The following is a 13,523-nucleotide window of genomic DNA, read 5'->3' on the forward strand; positions in this document are numbered from 1 at the left end:
AAATGTATGTTTTTATATACAAACTAACTCGCACAATTGCATGGCCACTGACGGAGAAGGAGCAAATTAAACGCGTCAAGATATTAAGTATGCGTAATTGAAATTTACTGATATAATATTCATATACATTTTTTTGTATGTATCAGATTTAGGAATAATATCAAACATGCACAAATTATTTTTTGTCCTTTTTTTTTTTTTTTTTTTTTTGTTTTTTCGGTTTGTTCCAAAGAATTATTTGTGTCTCCCTTTAACGGTTTGTTATCTGCACAAGTGAGATGAGTATAGGGATTATTGGCAAATATGGTGGATTCATTTCTCAAAATGTGTTTATTATATGTACCATTTTCAGCATTTGAAGAGTTAATTTTCTCTTTCGAAAAATTACAAAATCGACTATCTACCAAAAAATTATCGAATTTTACGTCTTCACAATTTATTTTATTACTTACAGCAGCAGTAGCAATAGCAACACTGTTGTTGTATTCCCTTTTTTCGTTCATTCCAAGTTTTTCTTCTTCTTTAAAAAAGGATTTTTTTTCCTTTTTCAATTTTTTTTCAATTTTTTTTGTTAAAATGTTTTTAGTATAGCTTCTTTTTCTTCCACCATTTATTTTTTCATTCTTGTTCAAAAAATCCTCAAAATGGTATACGGAGTTGTTACTTTTCAATTCTTCATTTGCAATAAGGGTATACCCCCCTTTCTCGTTATCTTTTATGTTTCCTGAGGCATGTTTTATATGGTATTTATCCCATTCGTTGTTAGTGTGCTTGTACAATTTGTAATTTGTAGTGGAAAGATCAAATCTGTTTAAGTAGTCAAAAAAATTAATAAAAAAAGAATAATGAAAAGAAAGATTTAAAATATTTTTGTAAAATATAGTATCACATATTTCCCTTTCCATTTGTGAATTTAGCATATTCTTTTTGTTAGTAGTATAGGAAGGGGGCTCCTCTTTTGTATTATTCAAACTCGTCTTTGTAATTTCCTGACCATTATCAATACAGTTTGCAGATAAGAAAAAGGTGTCTATAAATATATTAATTTTCTTTTCATCTTTGACAAAAAAAAAAGCTAGATTGATAACTATTAAATCATATTTTTTATATTCATTTAATTTATATAAAATTTTTATCAAACACATATCTTTGTCGATATATTTGATGTGTATATCTTTTAATATCTCTTTTAATTCTTCTGTAGTTACCCTGTTGTTCATTTTTAAATTAAAATAATTTATATCCTCATTAATACCCTTTTTATAATCTTTTACTTTTTTAATTACCCAATTATATTTACCATTTAATGAAGTTCTACTATCTTTTTTTTCTACCATTGATGAAGCTAAAAAATTGATTATAAAATGGTAATCAGGTGGAAAGGCCTCTGTTAACATTCTGTTTGTTAAGTACAATGCTTTTGTTACTGTCTTGCTTTTCCTTTTCTTTTCCTTACTCTTTATTTCCTTTTTTTTCCCTTTTAACATTTTGATCACTATGTCTAGGACGATAAAAGTGTTTATCCTAGGAAGTGCGCTACTCTCAAATAAGAAGCAATCCATATTTTATCATTAGTTTGGTCCACTGATCCGTGAAGTGAAAAGGTGAAGCGGTCAAGAGACAAAAAGGTGCACAGGATAAAAGACGATAAAAGTTGAATTAGAACAAATGAACAGAAAAAGGAACCTTACATTTTCTCATAGTACCTCATCATGAACGAACAAAAAAGGAAATTTAACAATTTTGAAAATTGCGTGAAATGAATAATCCAGGCACTGCTGAGTATCTACAGTTGTACATACAGATAAAACTTGTGAAAAGGCGAATATATATATATATATTTTAAGTAACTTAAAAAACTACGCAAAAATATACATGCTTCAAAAAAGTCAATAATGTCAATGATTTCAATGATGCCACGTAAGGTGCAGAGTGTTCACTATTCAAATAAAAAAAAAAAAAAAAAAAAATTAAAAAAATAAACTATATGGGGTGGGGGAGCCTCGGCATAATATGTTTATAAGTATATATACATATAGGAACGTTAATATGTGCGTGTGCACATGTGACAAAATATATCTGGCACGACGAAACTGCAGTTCCTTTTCCCCGCGAAGTTGATGGAAGAAAACACATATTATATTCAAGCAGAAAGAAATAAAAAAAATATTTTTCACTTTAATCTTTTGTTCAAACTTTTGTTCAATCTTTTGCTTTACCCTTACTTCACTATTGCTTCACTCGTTCTTCCCATTTTCTTCCTTTTTTTTTTTTTACATTTTCCCCTTAAAATAAAAGTTAAAAAAATATGCGTATATCAATTCCCCACCTATGTCAGGGGAACACGTTGACGCATAATATTCCGGTTTGTTGATGAAAAAAAGTTCATCTATAGGTATTTTTTTTATTTGTTTTTTATTTAATATTTTAATTATAAATAAAGGAAGAATGTCATTATAATTTTCTTCATTTATGCTATTTATATTTGTATTCCTAAAAAAGTTTTTGAAAATATAATAAAACCTTATAACATGGTAGAGGTATTTCATACCTTCATTCGAGTCAAGTAAAAAACCATGGTTTCTTATAAATTTAATATATTTAAAAAACATTGATATGGTGTTGTTACATACAAAAATGCATTTTTTTGCGTCAATTGAAAAATATGTTATGTGTCGTGGGTCTGTATTTGTTTCACTACTACCACTACTTCCGTAATCTGTATTATCATTACTTTCATTATCTGCATTACAATTGACAGTAATCTTTTTCCCTCCTTGAATAGTGCACGTACTGAAGAGGATATTACCGGCATGTTCGTCCGTACCTTCCGTAAGATCCACGTTCCTCCGTGCGAAAGTAGCTGCTTCATTGTGCTGAGAAGATGTGGATCCATATTCGTCCATTTCGAGCTGTGGAAAGCCATCGTACGAGCTTCTTACCCGTTTTAGTTCCTTCATCGCCTGGCTTCTCCTCATCGTAGATAAAAAGGATAGAATAATAATGTAAAAGCTCATGCAGGGTAAAGAGATACATAAATCCTTGCTGCTCGACCAACTGATCAACGATGATAAAGAACATTCACTTATACTACTAACAAACATATTTAGATAGGAGAAATAAATTTTTGAAATATCATAAACAAATTGATGTAGTGACTCTAAATCGTGAGTACGCAAAGGCAAATAATTATTATTCATTATTATTATAAATATGTTTTTATTAAAATGAAAAAAAAGACTCATAAAAATGGAGGTATCAAAGTAGCTAATAAAAAATTTTTGCACAATTGATAAATGCTCATTTTTAAAAAATAAAGTAGAGTATATATTATTCATAAAGTATATAATATTTCTAAAATTATATAAAAAATATGCGTTTGTATATATACTTAATAATTTTTTAATAGTCTGATGCCTGTGATCTATTTCTAACACATTTTTAGTAAAATAATTTATTTGTAAGCACGTTATTAAAAATTTCCAAATGCACATAAATAAATATAAATGATAAGAATTACTGTATGTGTCCAGTTGGCATAAACTACTATTTTTTTTTTGCACATCTTTTTCTTTTTCTTTTTCTTCCTCTACCTCTGCCTCTTCCTCTTCCTCCCTTTTTTGCGTCATATAAAAAGTATTTAATATATGCATGAGTTGACATAACAAAACATTAATCAACCTTTTATCATAATAAAACAAATTACTACATGAACCAGCAATTAATGCAATGTACTTGAGGCTTATCTTAAGTTTTTCGTCGTTCTTCCTTAAGTAGCTATCATTACTGCCTTTAGAACAACAGCCGTCTATGTATGCACTTAATTTTTTAATATCGCTATTAACAATACTCACCTTTTTTTCCCTATTAAAAAGGTTCAAGTTGTTTTTAAATCTGTATATCCACTTAGTAATTGCTCCACTCCAGCGAGTTTCCCTCTCGACGCCAACGTTACGTAAGCCTTCTTCATATGGACCTTCCTTATGTATGTCTTCCTTATGTATACCTTCCTTATATATACCGTCTTTATGTGTTCCTTCCTTATACGATCCTTCCTCACGTATGTCTTTTTCATGTGTACTTTTTCTCCTGTCCTTTTGTATCCCCATGTTTGCACTTTTTCCCCCCATGTACTCCAACCGTGTAATCCTATTGCTTGCCTCAATAAAATTACTATACTTATGCACTGCTTTCATCTTTCTGTTAATACAAAATCTATAATTAACAAACAAAGAATCATCAAAATGAATTTCACAGTTATCTACTATCATATCTAGGGATACATGTTCGACCCCTATAGTACTACCCTCATATGCTTTATTTATACAGCTAAGTATAATGCTAGATTTATTTCCAAAAATATGTTTATATCTCGACATGCATATATGTCTTAATTTATTTATTTTTTTATATTTCATCAATCGATAATCTTTCCGATGCCTTAACTTTATATTCTCAGAGTATCTGTGATGGAAAACATGGTCTCTGTACTTCTCACTTTTATACATACCTGAGAAGTGGAAAAGGGGCAAACATAAATATATGCGAACATATATAGCAGCATAAAAGAATACATATGTAAACGCATACTTAAACGAAAAAGAGCCCATAAACCTAAACGTATACAAATGAGTGCAGCCAAGTAAGTGTGGCCCAAGTGAGCGGGCAAAATTTCAAAAAGTGCTTACTGTTAAAATTCCTATGAAAGAGTTTACGATTTTGAAGGCGAACCAAGGCTGGATGGATATTACCAAAGAACTTCGTAACAACACAGTTTTTTTGTTTTTTCTTCATAGGTTGTTCTGACTTCCCGTGAATATAAATTTTATTTACCTTTTTTTCATCCCCTGTTTTGCTTTGCCTATAATTTTCTACGTTCAAGTATTTAAGGGTGCAGGAATTTTCTATTGTCCCTTCTATATTCGCATCTAAGTCGTTTTCGTTTTCGTTTTCTTTTTTGTTTTCCTTTTCCTTTTCCTTTTCCTTTTCTTTTTCTTTTTTTTTTTTTTCTTTAAAATTTTTAAAATTAATCCTGTCCTTTTTACTATAAACGAAGCGCATACAGGATTTCTTCCCACCCTTTGTATTTATAGCGGGTATATTATCACCACTTTCGTTGTTCATTTTTGTGCGTGTGCTATTATTTACATGAGTGCTGTAATTTATTACTCTCTTATCACAATAAGTGTCACTCTTGCCTTTATCTGCTTCAATATTTTGCCCTTCCTCTCTTTCTTCTTTTTGTAGAATTAAATCATTACCTCCTCCTGCATCTACCAGACTAGGATTTCTGCATTCTAAATAGATATTATGATTATTCTTAATTTTAGTAATAGTATCATACATCCCTATGAATTTACATTTTTGCTTATGAAGAGATAATTTTTTTTTTGTACTATGTTTGAAAAAGGTCTTTTCCTTGCATAATAAATAAGCTTGTATTTTTCCTGACAAAACACTTAACACATGAATACTACGAAACCCACAAGCTCCTAAATAAACAAATAAGTTTATGAACATCTCAGTATATTCTGAGTCGTATAATATATGATTTTCTTGATTATACTCAACATCTATTTGTTTTTCAATTATATTCGAATAATCTATTTTCATTTTTGTTTCTTCAATATTTAAATGTAAAGGTAAATGTGATAATTCATTTAATTCATTTTTTTTTTTTTTTTCATGTTGTTTCTTATATTGTAAATATATGGAACCATTTTCATCATTTTTTATATTTGTATATTTATATTGCTCTTCAAATGTATCATTGAATTTGTTACTTTTGTGGTATATAAATGTATTATTGTCATGATTACTTACGTGGTTATGTTTATAAACGCTTTCGTAAACATAAACACAATCGTTATGCTTTCCTTTTTCATTTGTTGCATTGATGTAATTTTTTTTCACATTACCTAAAATTTCACCTGAACAGGTCAGGTCAAAATTAATATCTAAACTTCTCTTTGAAGGAGAATTACCATCTCCATTTTTTAAATAAAAAAGTTTTTTGTCAGGTTCTACTTTCGATGACTGTTTATTGTTACTGGCACAATTGGAGGTACGTTGGAAACTTGATATTTCTTCGTCCTTCGGGTTGACTTGTCCCTCACAGCCACTACCAACGCAGCTACCACCACAGTTACTACTGCTGCTAACACTGCCGCTTTCTTTGCAGCCACCACTGCTATGGCCCTCCCTGAGTTCATTCCCACCTCTGGAACATACAAACTTTTTGAAGAGGAAGTAGAAAAAGTCCTCACAAAAGTAGTCAAAATGGGTAAACATTTTTAAAATGTACAAAATATTGCCATAGTTGTAATTATAAAAATTATTTGTTATGATATGTAGTAATTTTTTTAGTATAATAGTGTCTTTATAATTTTCTCTTTTTTTAATCCTTAATATTGCAATTACTGCTTTTACTGATAATTCTATGTGCCATTTTTCAATAACACTTTTTATAAAAATAAAAAAAGTATGATCTAAATATATGTTATTACATAACAGAATATTTAGGTACATGATAAAATCATATTGTTCCATTACTCCTAAGTGTCTTTCTATATTTTTATGAAGAATATTTAATGGGTTCAAATGATATTTATCATTTTCTGCATTTACTATAATTTTCAATAATAAAAAAGTATGCTTTAAGGTTAAATGACCAGCGTAATAACAACACATGTACAGTAAATTATCATATATGTTATTCTTTATATTCGCTTTGTTTAAAAAATATAACACATATATTACATATTTAACGTCTTTATGATATAGATTTGATTCTTCTTCAACCATATTGAGAAAAAAAAAAAAAGAATTATTTTTTATTTCTTTATCATAAAAAGTAAATAGCTTAAGATATTCCTCTAAAAATTTTGCAGTAGGTATATAATTTAAGATACTGCAAAAATGTAAGTAGTATGATATATTCTTTTTAGTGCTTTTATTTAATCTACAGATCCAATAAAAATATTCACTTGTACATTGTAAAAACAGTAAATTCTTATACTTCTTCTTTGAAAAAACTTTTAACACAAATAATATTTCATTATCATAAAAATTAGTTATGTTATTAATTATATGCTTAGTTATAAACCTATATTTACATATGTCATCATCTAATTGTAAATGTTTTATATATCGTAGTATATACAATTTATTATTATATATATCATCTTCCAAATTTTCTTCTCCCAATTTTGTGCTCTTTTTTATTACCCTCTTTGGGTCTTCTCTTATTTGTGCATTCTTAACTATACAGTTCTTGTGCTTTAGCTTATTCCATTTTTCATTACCTGTCTCACTTTTCCTTCTCTCATTGCTTAATTTCGCTCTGTCATACTTTTCCTCTTCGTTCTCTTCTTTTTGCGTATTCCTTTGTTCTAGTATAATCAGTTGTTTCTTTTCCCCTTCCTCTAATTGTAGTTCTTTTTTTTTTTTTGCTATTAAATCGAATATGCTACTGCAGTAGTTATTGGAAATAATAAAATGCGGAGTCCTCCTCTTTGCACTTAACACCTTGAAAACATTAGTTACCACAGAATTGGCTACTGCTGAATACGCTACTGCATAATTTGCCGATACTACATTCGCTACTGCAGTATATGCTATTGCTAAGCGAGTCATAATTCATTTGCTAATGTTGTTAAGAAGACACAAAACCCTTTTTTTCTATTTTTACTTTCTTTTGGATGAAGCTAAAAGTTAGGGAAAAACTTTACAACCTAGTTCCATTTGTTTTATTCTTTCTTAATGCTAACTCATTTTTTCAACCCTTTTTATGGGGGTATTGTTTATTTACTTCACACTTATCTGAGGAATCAAAAGCTGAAAAAGCAATCAAATACATACGTGTGTAGGTTCACATGAATAAATACGTATGTACATATATACGTGCATATATCTACGTGCGTATTTTAGTTAGCCCCTTTTCATAGCATAAGCAAAATGGAGCTATTACTTTACGGATGGTTTAATCTAATTAGAAACCTCCCCAAAATGCATATTTAACAATTTTTCAATAATTTCAAAAATTTTAATGGGAAAATAAAATGAGTTTATCCAATTTGATGTATAAAAGAAGGATGAATAGAAAAAGGAAGAACATCATTGCTTATGTATTCATATATATATACATACATGTATACATATATATATATATATATATATATATATGTATGTGAACTCTTTTTGTGCGTGCTTCGCTCACAATTTTTTTTTTTCTTTTTTTTGTTTATTTATTTTTTCATATTTCTGCCAAAATGCTTCTACAGTAAATGCTTCAAACCCCTGTTAAGCGCAAATTGTGTTTAACTTTTTTGAAAAAAGAAGAAGAAATATTTGTAAGTACCTTAGAACAAGAGGTAACAGACGCAGTCACTCTTGGTGCTGCCTCTACGAAGTGCGATGTTTCTTATATTTATTTTATTTTCCTAGAAGAACAAGTACATGTATGAATTAACTTACATGTGTAGTAAATGCGTACAAACACAGATATATATACGTAAATATGCCTATATATATACATACAAGAATACCTTTATAGATGTTTATGTATATTTATTTTTGTAGGCTTAACGTTTTTAGCTAGCTCCATTTTCTAGCAGTCCCTTTTGTATACCATATAATATAATGGATAATATTTTACATTTTCAAAAATTCAGGGGAAATTGAAGAATCGTACGTTCTACTGTTACAAAACAGCAGAGGAAAAAAAAAAAAAAAAAAAAAAAAAAAAAAAAAAAAAAAAAAAGGATCTTAATTAAAAAATTGAACAACCATTATCACATATATAATAAATCAAATGAAAATGAAAATTTCCTACAATTTACTTTTTTTTTTTTTACAATTATTCAAACAGTAAAATAAAATAAACCAAGTGAAATAATTGTTATACTGATTATGAAGAGAACTTATATATATTAATTTCGTATTACAATTGGATGTGATATGAGGTAATAGAATGTATAGTGAAAAAACAGCACTAACAATATGACATGAACACAATTGAACTGAAAAATAAGAATAAATATGTAGTGATAAAATGCTTCATTAAAGTCAAAAGATGATTAACAACAATGACAAAAACAAAAAAAAGAGAGAAAAAAAAAAAATTAAATAAGACGCTTTAACGAAACGTATATTCTCCAAAATATCTATCCATATGTGTAATTCTTATTTTCCTTTTTAGTATTAAAAAAAAAAAAAAAAAATGCAACAAGTTAATACGCGTAGGGGCGTTAAAAATTAAAAAAAATAAAAATGAGGAGTACCGTGAAATGATGAAGGAGATTCCACGTGCATCCATACATATACGTACATATATATATATATATATATATATACACGTCTATGCATGGGTGCTTGTTCCTGGGCACATATGTATGTATACATTTACGAATGTCTATTTAATGCATAGGCCGATTACGCTAACATTATATGGGTACAGAAAATCATGTCCATTTTAACAGCAGGGGAAAAATTTTTTTGGCTTAATTCTTCTTTTATTCGCAGCTGGTAATTTTCTAATACTACAAGTGTGTTCTATTTTTGGTGAAGGAGCATTCATAGTTTGCTTTTGATTCAAATGTTGCATGTACATTTGAGGATTATTCATATTTTCAAATATGGGCATAGAGTATGGTAGACTGTTATAGTTGTTTTTTGTATTATTATTACTGTTATTATGCATCGCTGTGTTAAAATTTCCGTTTGGAATTTTAAAATTATTTGTATATAACATGGCATCTGAATCTATAGTTGGTAAACTGTTCACATATTCAGCAGAAAAATTTTCTCCCATATTTGGATTCATATACATAACATCATTATTGTTATATTCTTCTAAATTAATAGGAATATGATTAGCTTGAATGGTATTTTGTGTATTGTTATAATTCATTAAATTTCTATAACTGTCAAATCCTGTAGTATCTAAATTTGTTTTCATTCCTTGCATACTTATAGAATCATTCGGGTCAGCATGTATTACGCTATTCATTGGCATTGTATTGTTATAACTATTTAAAGTTTGGTCTAAATTAAATTTTGACATCATATCGACCGGATAGTTTTCTCTATTAATAATAAAATCATTATTATAAGCATTCGTTAATACTGCTCCTCCATTCATTAAGTAGTTTGTGTTCTTGCTAGTGTGTGCTAAATCGGCTGTATTCATATCATACTTTGGCTCTTCTATAAGTCGGGATGAATTCAAAGCACTTCTCATGCCATACGCCCCGTCTATATTCATTGTAGTTGATTCGCAGAAAAAGAAATTAAAAAAGGAAAAGGGAAAGAAGAAAAATTTTATTCTAATGAATTCAAAAGGCTATAAAATATTTTTCTGTTTTATAATGTTAAAAAAAGGACAAGAAATGACACAAATTGACAAAAAATGGATGTTCTTTCGTACAATTTTTAAGTGAATAAATTGTTTTGTTGAAAATAGAGCCAGTGGATAACTTTCGCAAAAATAAAATTATAATAGCGGAAAAAAAAAAAAAAAAAAAAAAAAAAAAAAAAAAAAAAAAAAAAAAAAAAAAAAAAAAAGAAAAAGAAAAAGAAATAGAAATAGAATATCTATATATACATTCATATACACACTTATATATATTTATAGATATGTACAAGTGTAGCAAAACAGAGCTGCAACAAACAAAAAAAACAAAAAAAAAAAATATTGTAGAATACAAAGTCAGCTTATGATTTCAAATACAAATATACATCAACAGTGTAAAATTCGTAATTGTGGAAATAATTAAACGGATACGGAAAAATAAAATATATTGTAGAGGCCTTGTTTCCTTTCTTTAAATAAAAAAATGACGTAAGTACAATGTACGTAGCTTATTCCAAAAAAAAAAAAAAAAAAAAAAAAAATGCATATATATATGTATAATACTTAAGCATATATACACACATATGTAAGACAGCTTTACTTGACAAAATGAAAATGGTAAAGTCATACAACAAATTTGCTTAGGAAAAAAAATTATACATTTTCTACTATTTATATATATATCTAAAAATATGAATAATGAGGTCTTATGCATAGCTAACGATACTAAAAAAAAAAATTGTAAATAAAATGTTTATATAACTTTGGCTTACATATATTTTAAGAAATTGAATTTTTTTTATTATTTCTATAAACATATGAACAAATATATGTATGTATTTATGTTTATATGTGTATATTTATAATGTATAATAATAAAACGTGTGATTGTCTCTAAACATATTGCACACATAACACCACTTTTAAAAAAGCTAAGTTAAATGTAGTACTCACAAGGAACATATGTACATATAATTTATGAACAAGCAAGAAATATTTATAGTTCATAGAAAATAAGAAAAAAAAAAAAAAGAAAAATAGCAGCACTCACAAGTACATAGTTTTGAAAACGTGCCTTTTTCTTTTCTTTTTTTTTTATGCATATATATATATATATATATGGTCATATTTAACAACACAATAATACTTGTGTTGTATTTTTTACTACTTAGTTATTCTTTAAAAAAATGTGCGTAATCGTGCAGCACATGCACATAAGTGTATGTATATTTATACTTAGAATGTGTGCGTATACTAATTTTAGATCTTCTTATATCTAATTGCAATTTCTGACTATGTAAGCTTTACCTGCTAGCTTAACGTAGGAACATAGTATTATTAAGACTTAAATTTATAAGAAATTCTGAACTTTTTTTTTTTTTTTTTTTTTTTTTTTGCAAATGTAAAAGCCATATGTATTAAACAACTTTTCTTTGAAAATTTTGGAAACTAATTCTGAATGGTATATTTATATAATAATATCGTTTTATTGGTCTACAATTTTAGAGGGATATACAAGGGCTTGAAATTTTAATAATAATTTTTCTTAATTTGAAAATACATTTAATTTTTTCGGTTCTTATTTAATATGATTTTTAAGGATGTGTCGTAGCTACACATTATTATAATTTCGTTTTATAAAAAATTATGTATCGTGTAAAAAAAAAAAAAAACAAGAAAAACAAAAAAAGCAAGAAATAAAGGAAAAAAAGGAAAAAAAGGAAAAAAAAGGAAAAAATGAAAAATGTGAAAAACAATCGTTTCAAGGTTCTGATAGCGTCGGAAATATGTGCAAATGCAAAAGAAGCTTTGAAATTCAAGAGAAAAACACGTTTAAAGAAACTGCTTTAGCAATGACGATGCCAAGTGTATTACTTTAAGTTGGACATTTTAAAATTTAAATATAAAATAAAAATATTATTTTATAAATCAGTGCCAAAAAAAGTATACAAATAAATTTTTCTTAAAATTCAACTTCAAATTTTTTTAAAATATATTTTAAAGCATTAGACACGCTTTCTATGATTTTATAGGTGTACTCGTATGTAAGATATTTTAAAATGGAGAAAGAAAACAATTTGCACTTTCTCATATTCCTATTATTATCTTTTTTTTTTTTCTCTTTTAATTTGATGGATATACCTTGTAAATTTATAGCATAAAGATAACTTTAGTATGATATTGTTTTCTTATTGTAAAAAGCTAAAATATTTTAAGGTTTATTTCAGCATAAATATATACATTATTATCTCTAAACTAATTTTTATATGATAATTCATTAAAAATATATTTTAATAAATCGTAAAAAATGGGATAATGTATAAGGGAATATAATAAAAAAAATAATATATGTTAATTTTACAATCTATATGCAAATGTACAGAAGCGTTTAGTAGGGAATTTTTCCTTTTTACATCATGAAAATGTTCATTTTTTTTTTTTTTTTTTTTTTTTTTTTTTCTCCTAATTATTAAGAAATTATAATATGTAAATAAGTAGATTACGTTAATTTCAGCACGTCTATTTTGTGGGAAAATTTTTAAACGTATCCTCTTCTTGTTTTCTCCTTATGCATATGTGTATACATATTTTTTTTTAATTCAGCATTCCTAATTTACATATATGTATATCTATATTTATTTATATTAAAATATATTTACGTATATAACTGTTCATTTAGCTTTATTTTTACTATTTTACATTTTGTTCAACAAAGTGTGCACACATTTATTCTATGATTTTATGATAAATCATTATGCATGTTAATGCTGTTTTACACATACAATAAAATAATATTATGTAACAGTAAAAGATAGTTAAATAAAGTATTATGCACAAAAGAAATCAGAGGGGGTAAAATGGTTTATATGCTTATACATTAATATTCATTATTTGAACAAATGGATAATTGAGTAAATCAATAAATGAGCATATAGATAATTAGTTTATGTAACCTTTCTTTCTGCATTAATACACTACTTTTTCTATGCCTTTGGATATATATATGTATCTACTATATATACGTATACTGTATGCATTTCCTAAAATGGTCTATGAAGAGCTCCCATTCATATATACATACTTGTAACATTTGAAATGTATATATATATAATTTTGTTTAATTTAGAAAAAGCGCATTATTGAATACACGTAAGAATTGTTTTCTTTATAT

The 13,523-nt window shown here is 27.0% G+C and overlaps 2 protein-coding genes across 2 annotated transcripts; both read right to left on the reverse strand.

The window, feature by feature from the left end:
* Positions 1-119: 119 nt before the first annotated feature.
* Positions 120-7,635, reverse strand: MKS88_002912 (uncharacterized protein; the record flags this gene model as incomplete). The annotated part of the gene is made up of 4 exons (XM_067215961.1): positions 120-1,501; positions 2,330-3,160; positions 3,521-4,510; positions 4,689-7,635. The coding sequence occupies 4 exons, from the start codon at positions 7,633-7,635 to the stop codon at positions 120-122; spliced, it is 6,150 nt and encodes a 2,049-aa protein (XP_067073488.1).
* A 1,837-nt stretch (positions 7,636-9,472) lies between these two features.
* On the reverse strand, positions 9,473-10,264 carry MKS88_002913 (uncharacterized protein; the record flags this gene model as incomplete). Its single annotated transcript, XM_067215962.1, has 1 exon — positions 9,473-10,264. The coding sequence occupies one exon, from the start codon at positions 10,262-10,264 to the stop codon at positions 9,473-9,475; it is 792 nt and encodes a 263-aa protein (XP_067073489.1).
* Positions 10,265-13,523: the final 3,259 nt, after the last annotated feature.

The sequence above is a fragment of the Plasmodium brasilianum genome, chromosome 9 (genome assembly GCF_023973825.1).
Source record: "Plasmodium brasilianum strain Bolivian I chromosome 9, whole genome shotgun sequence".
Lineage (NCBI taxonomy): Eukaryota > Apicomplexa > Aconoidasida > Haemosporida > Plasmodiidae > Plasmodium > Plasmodium brasilianum.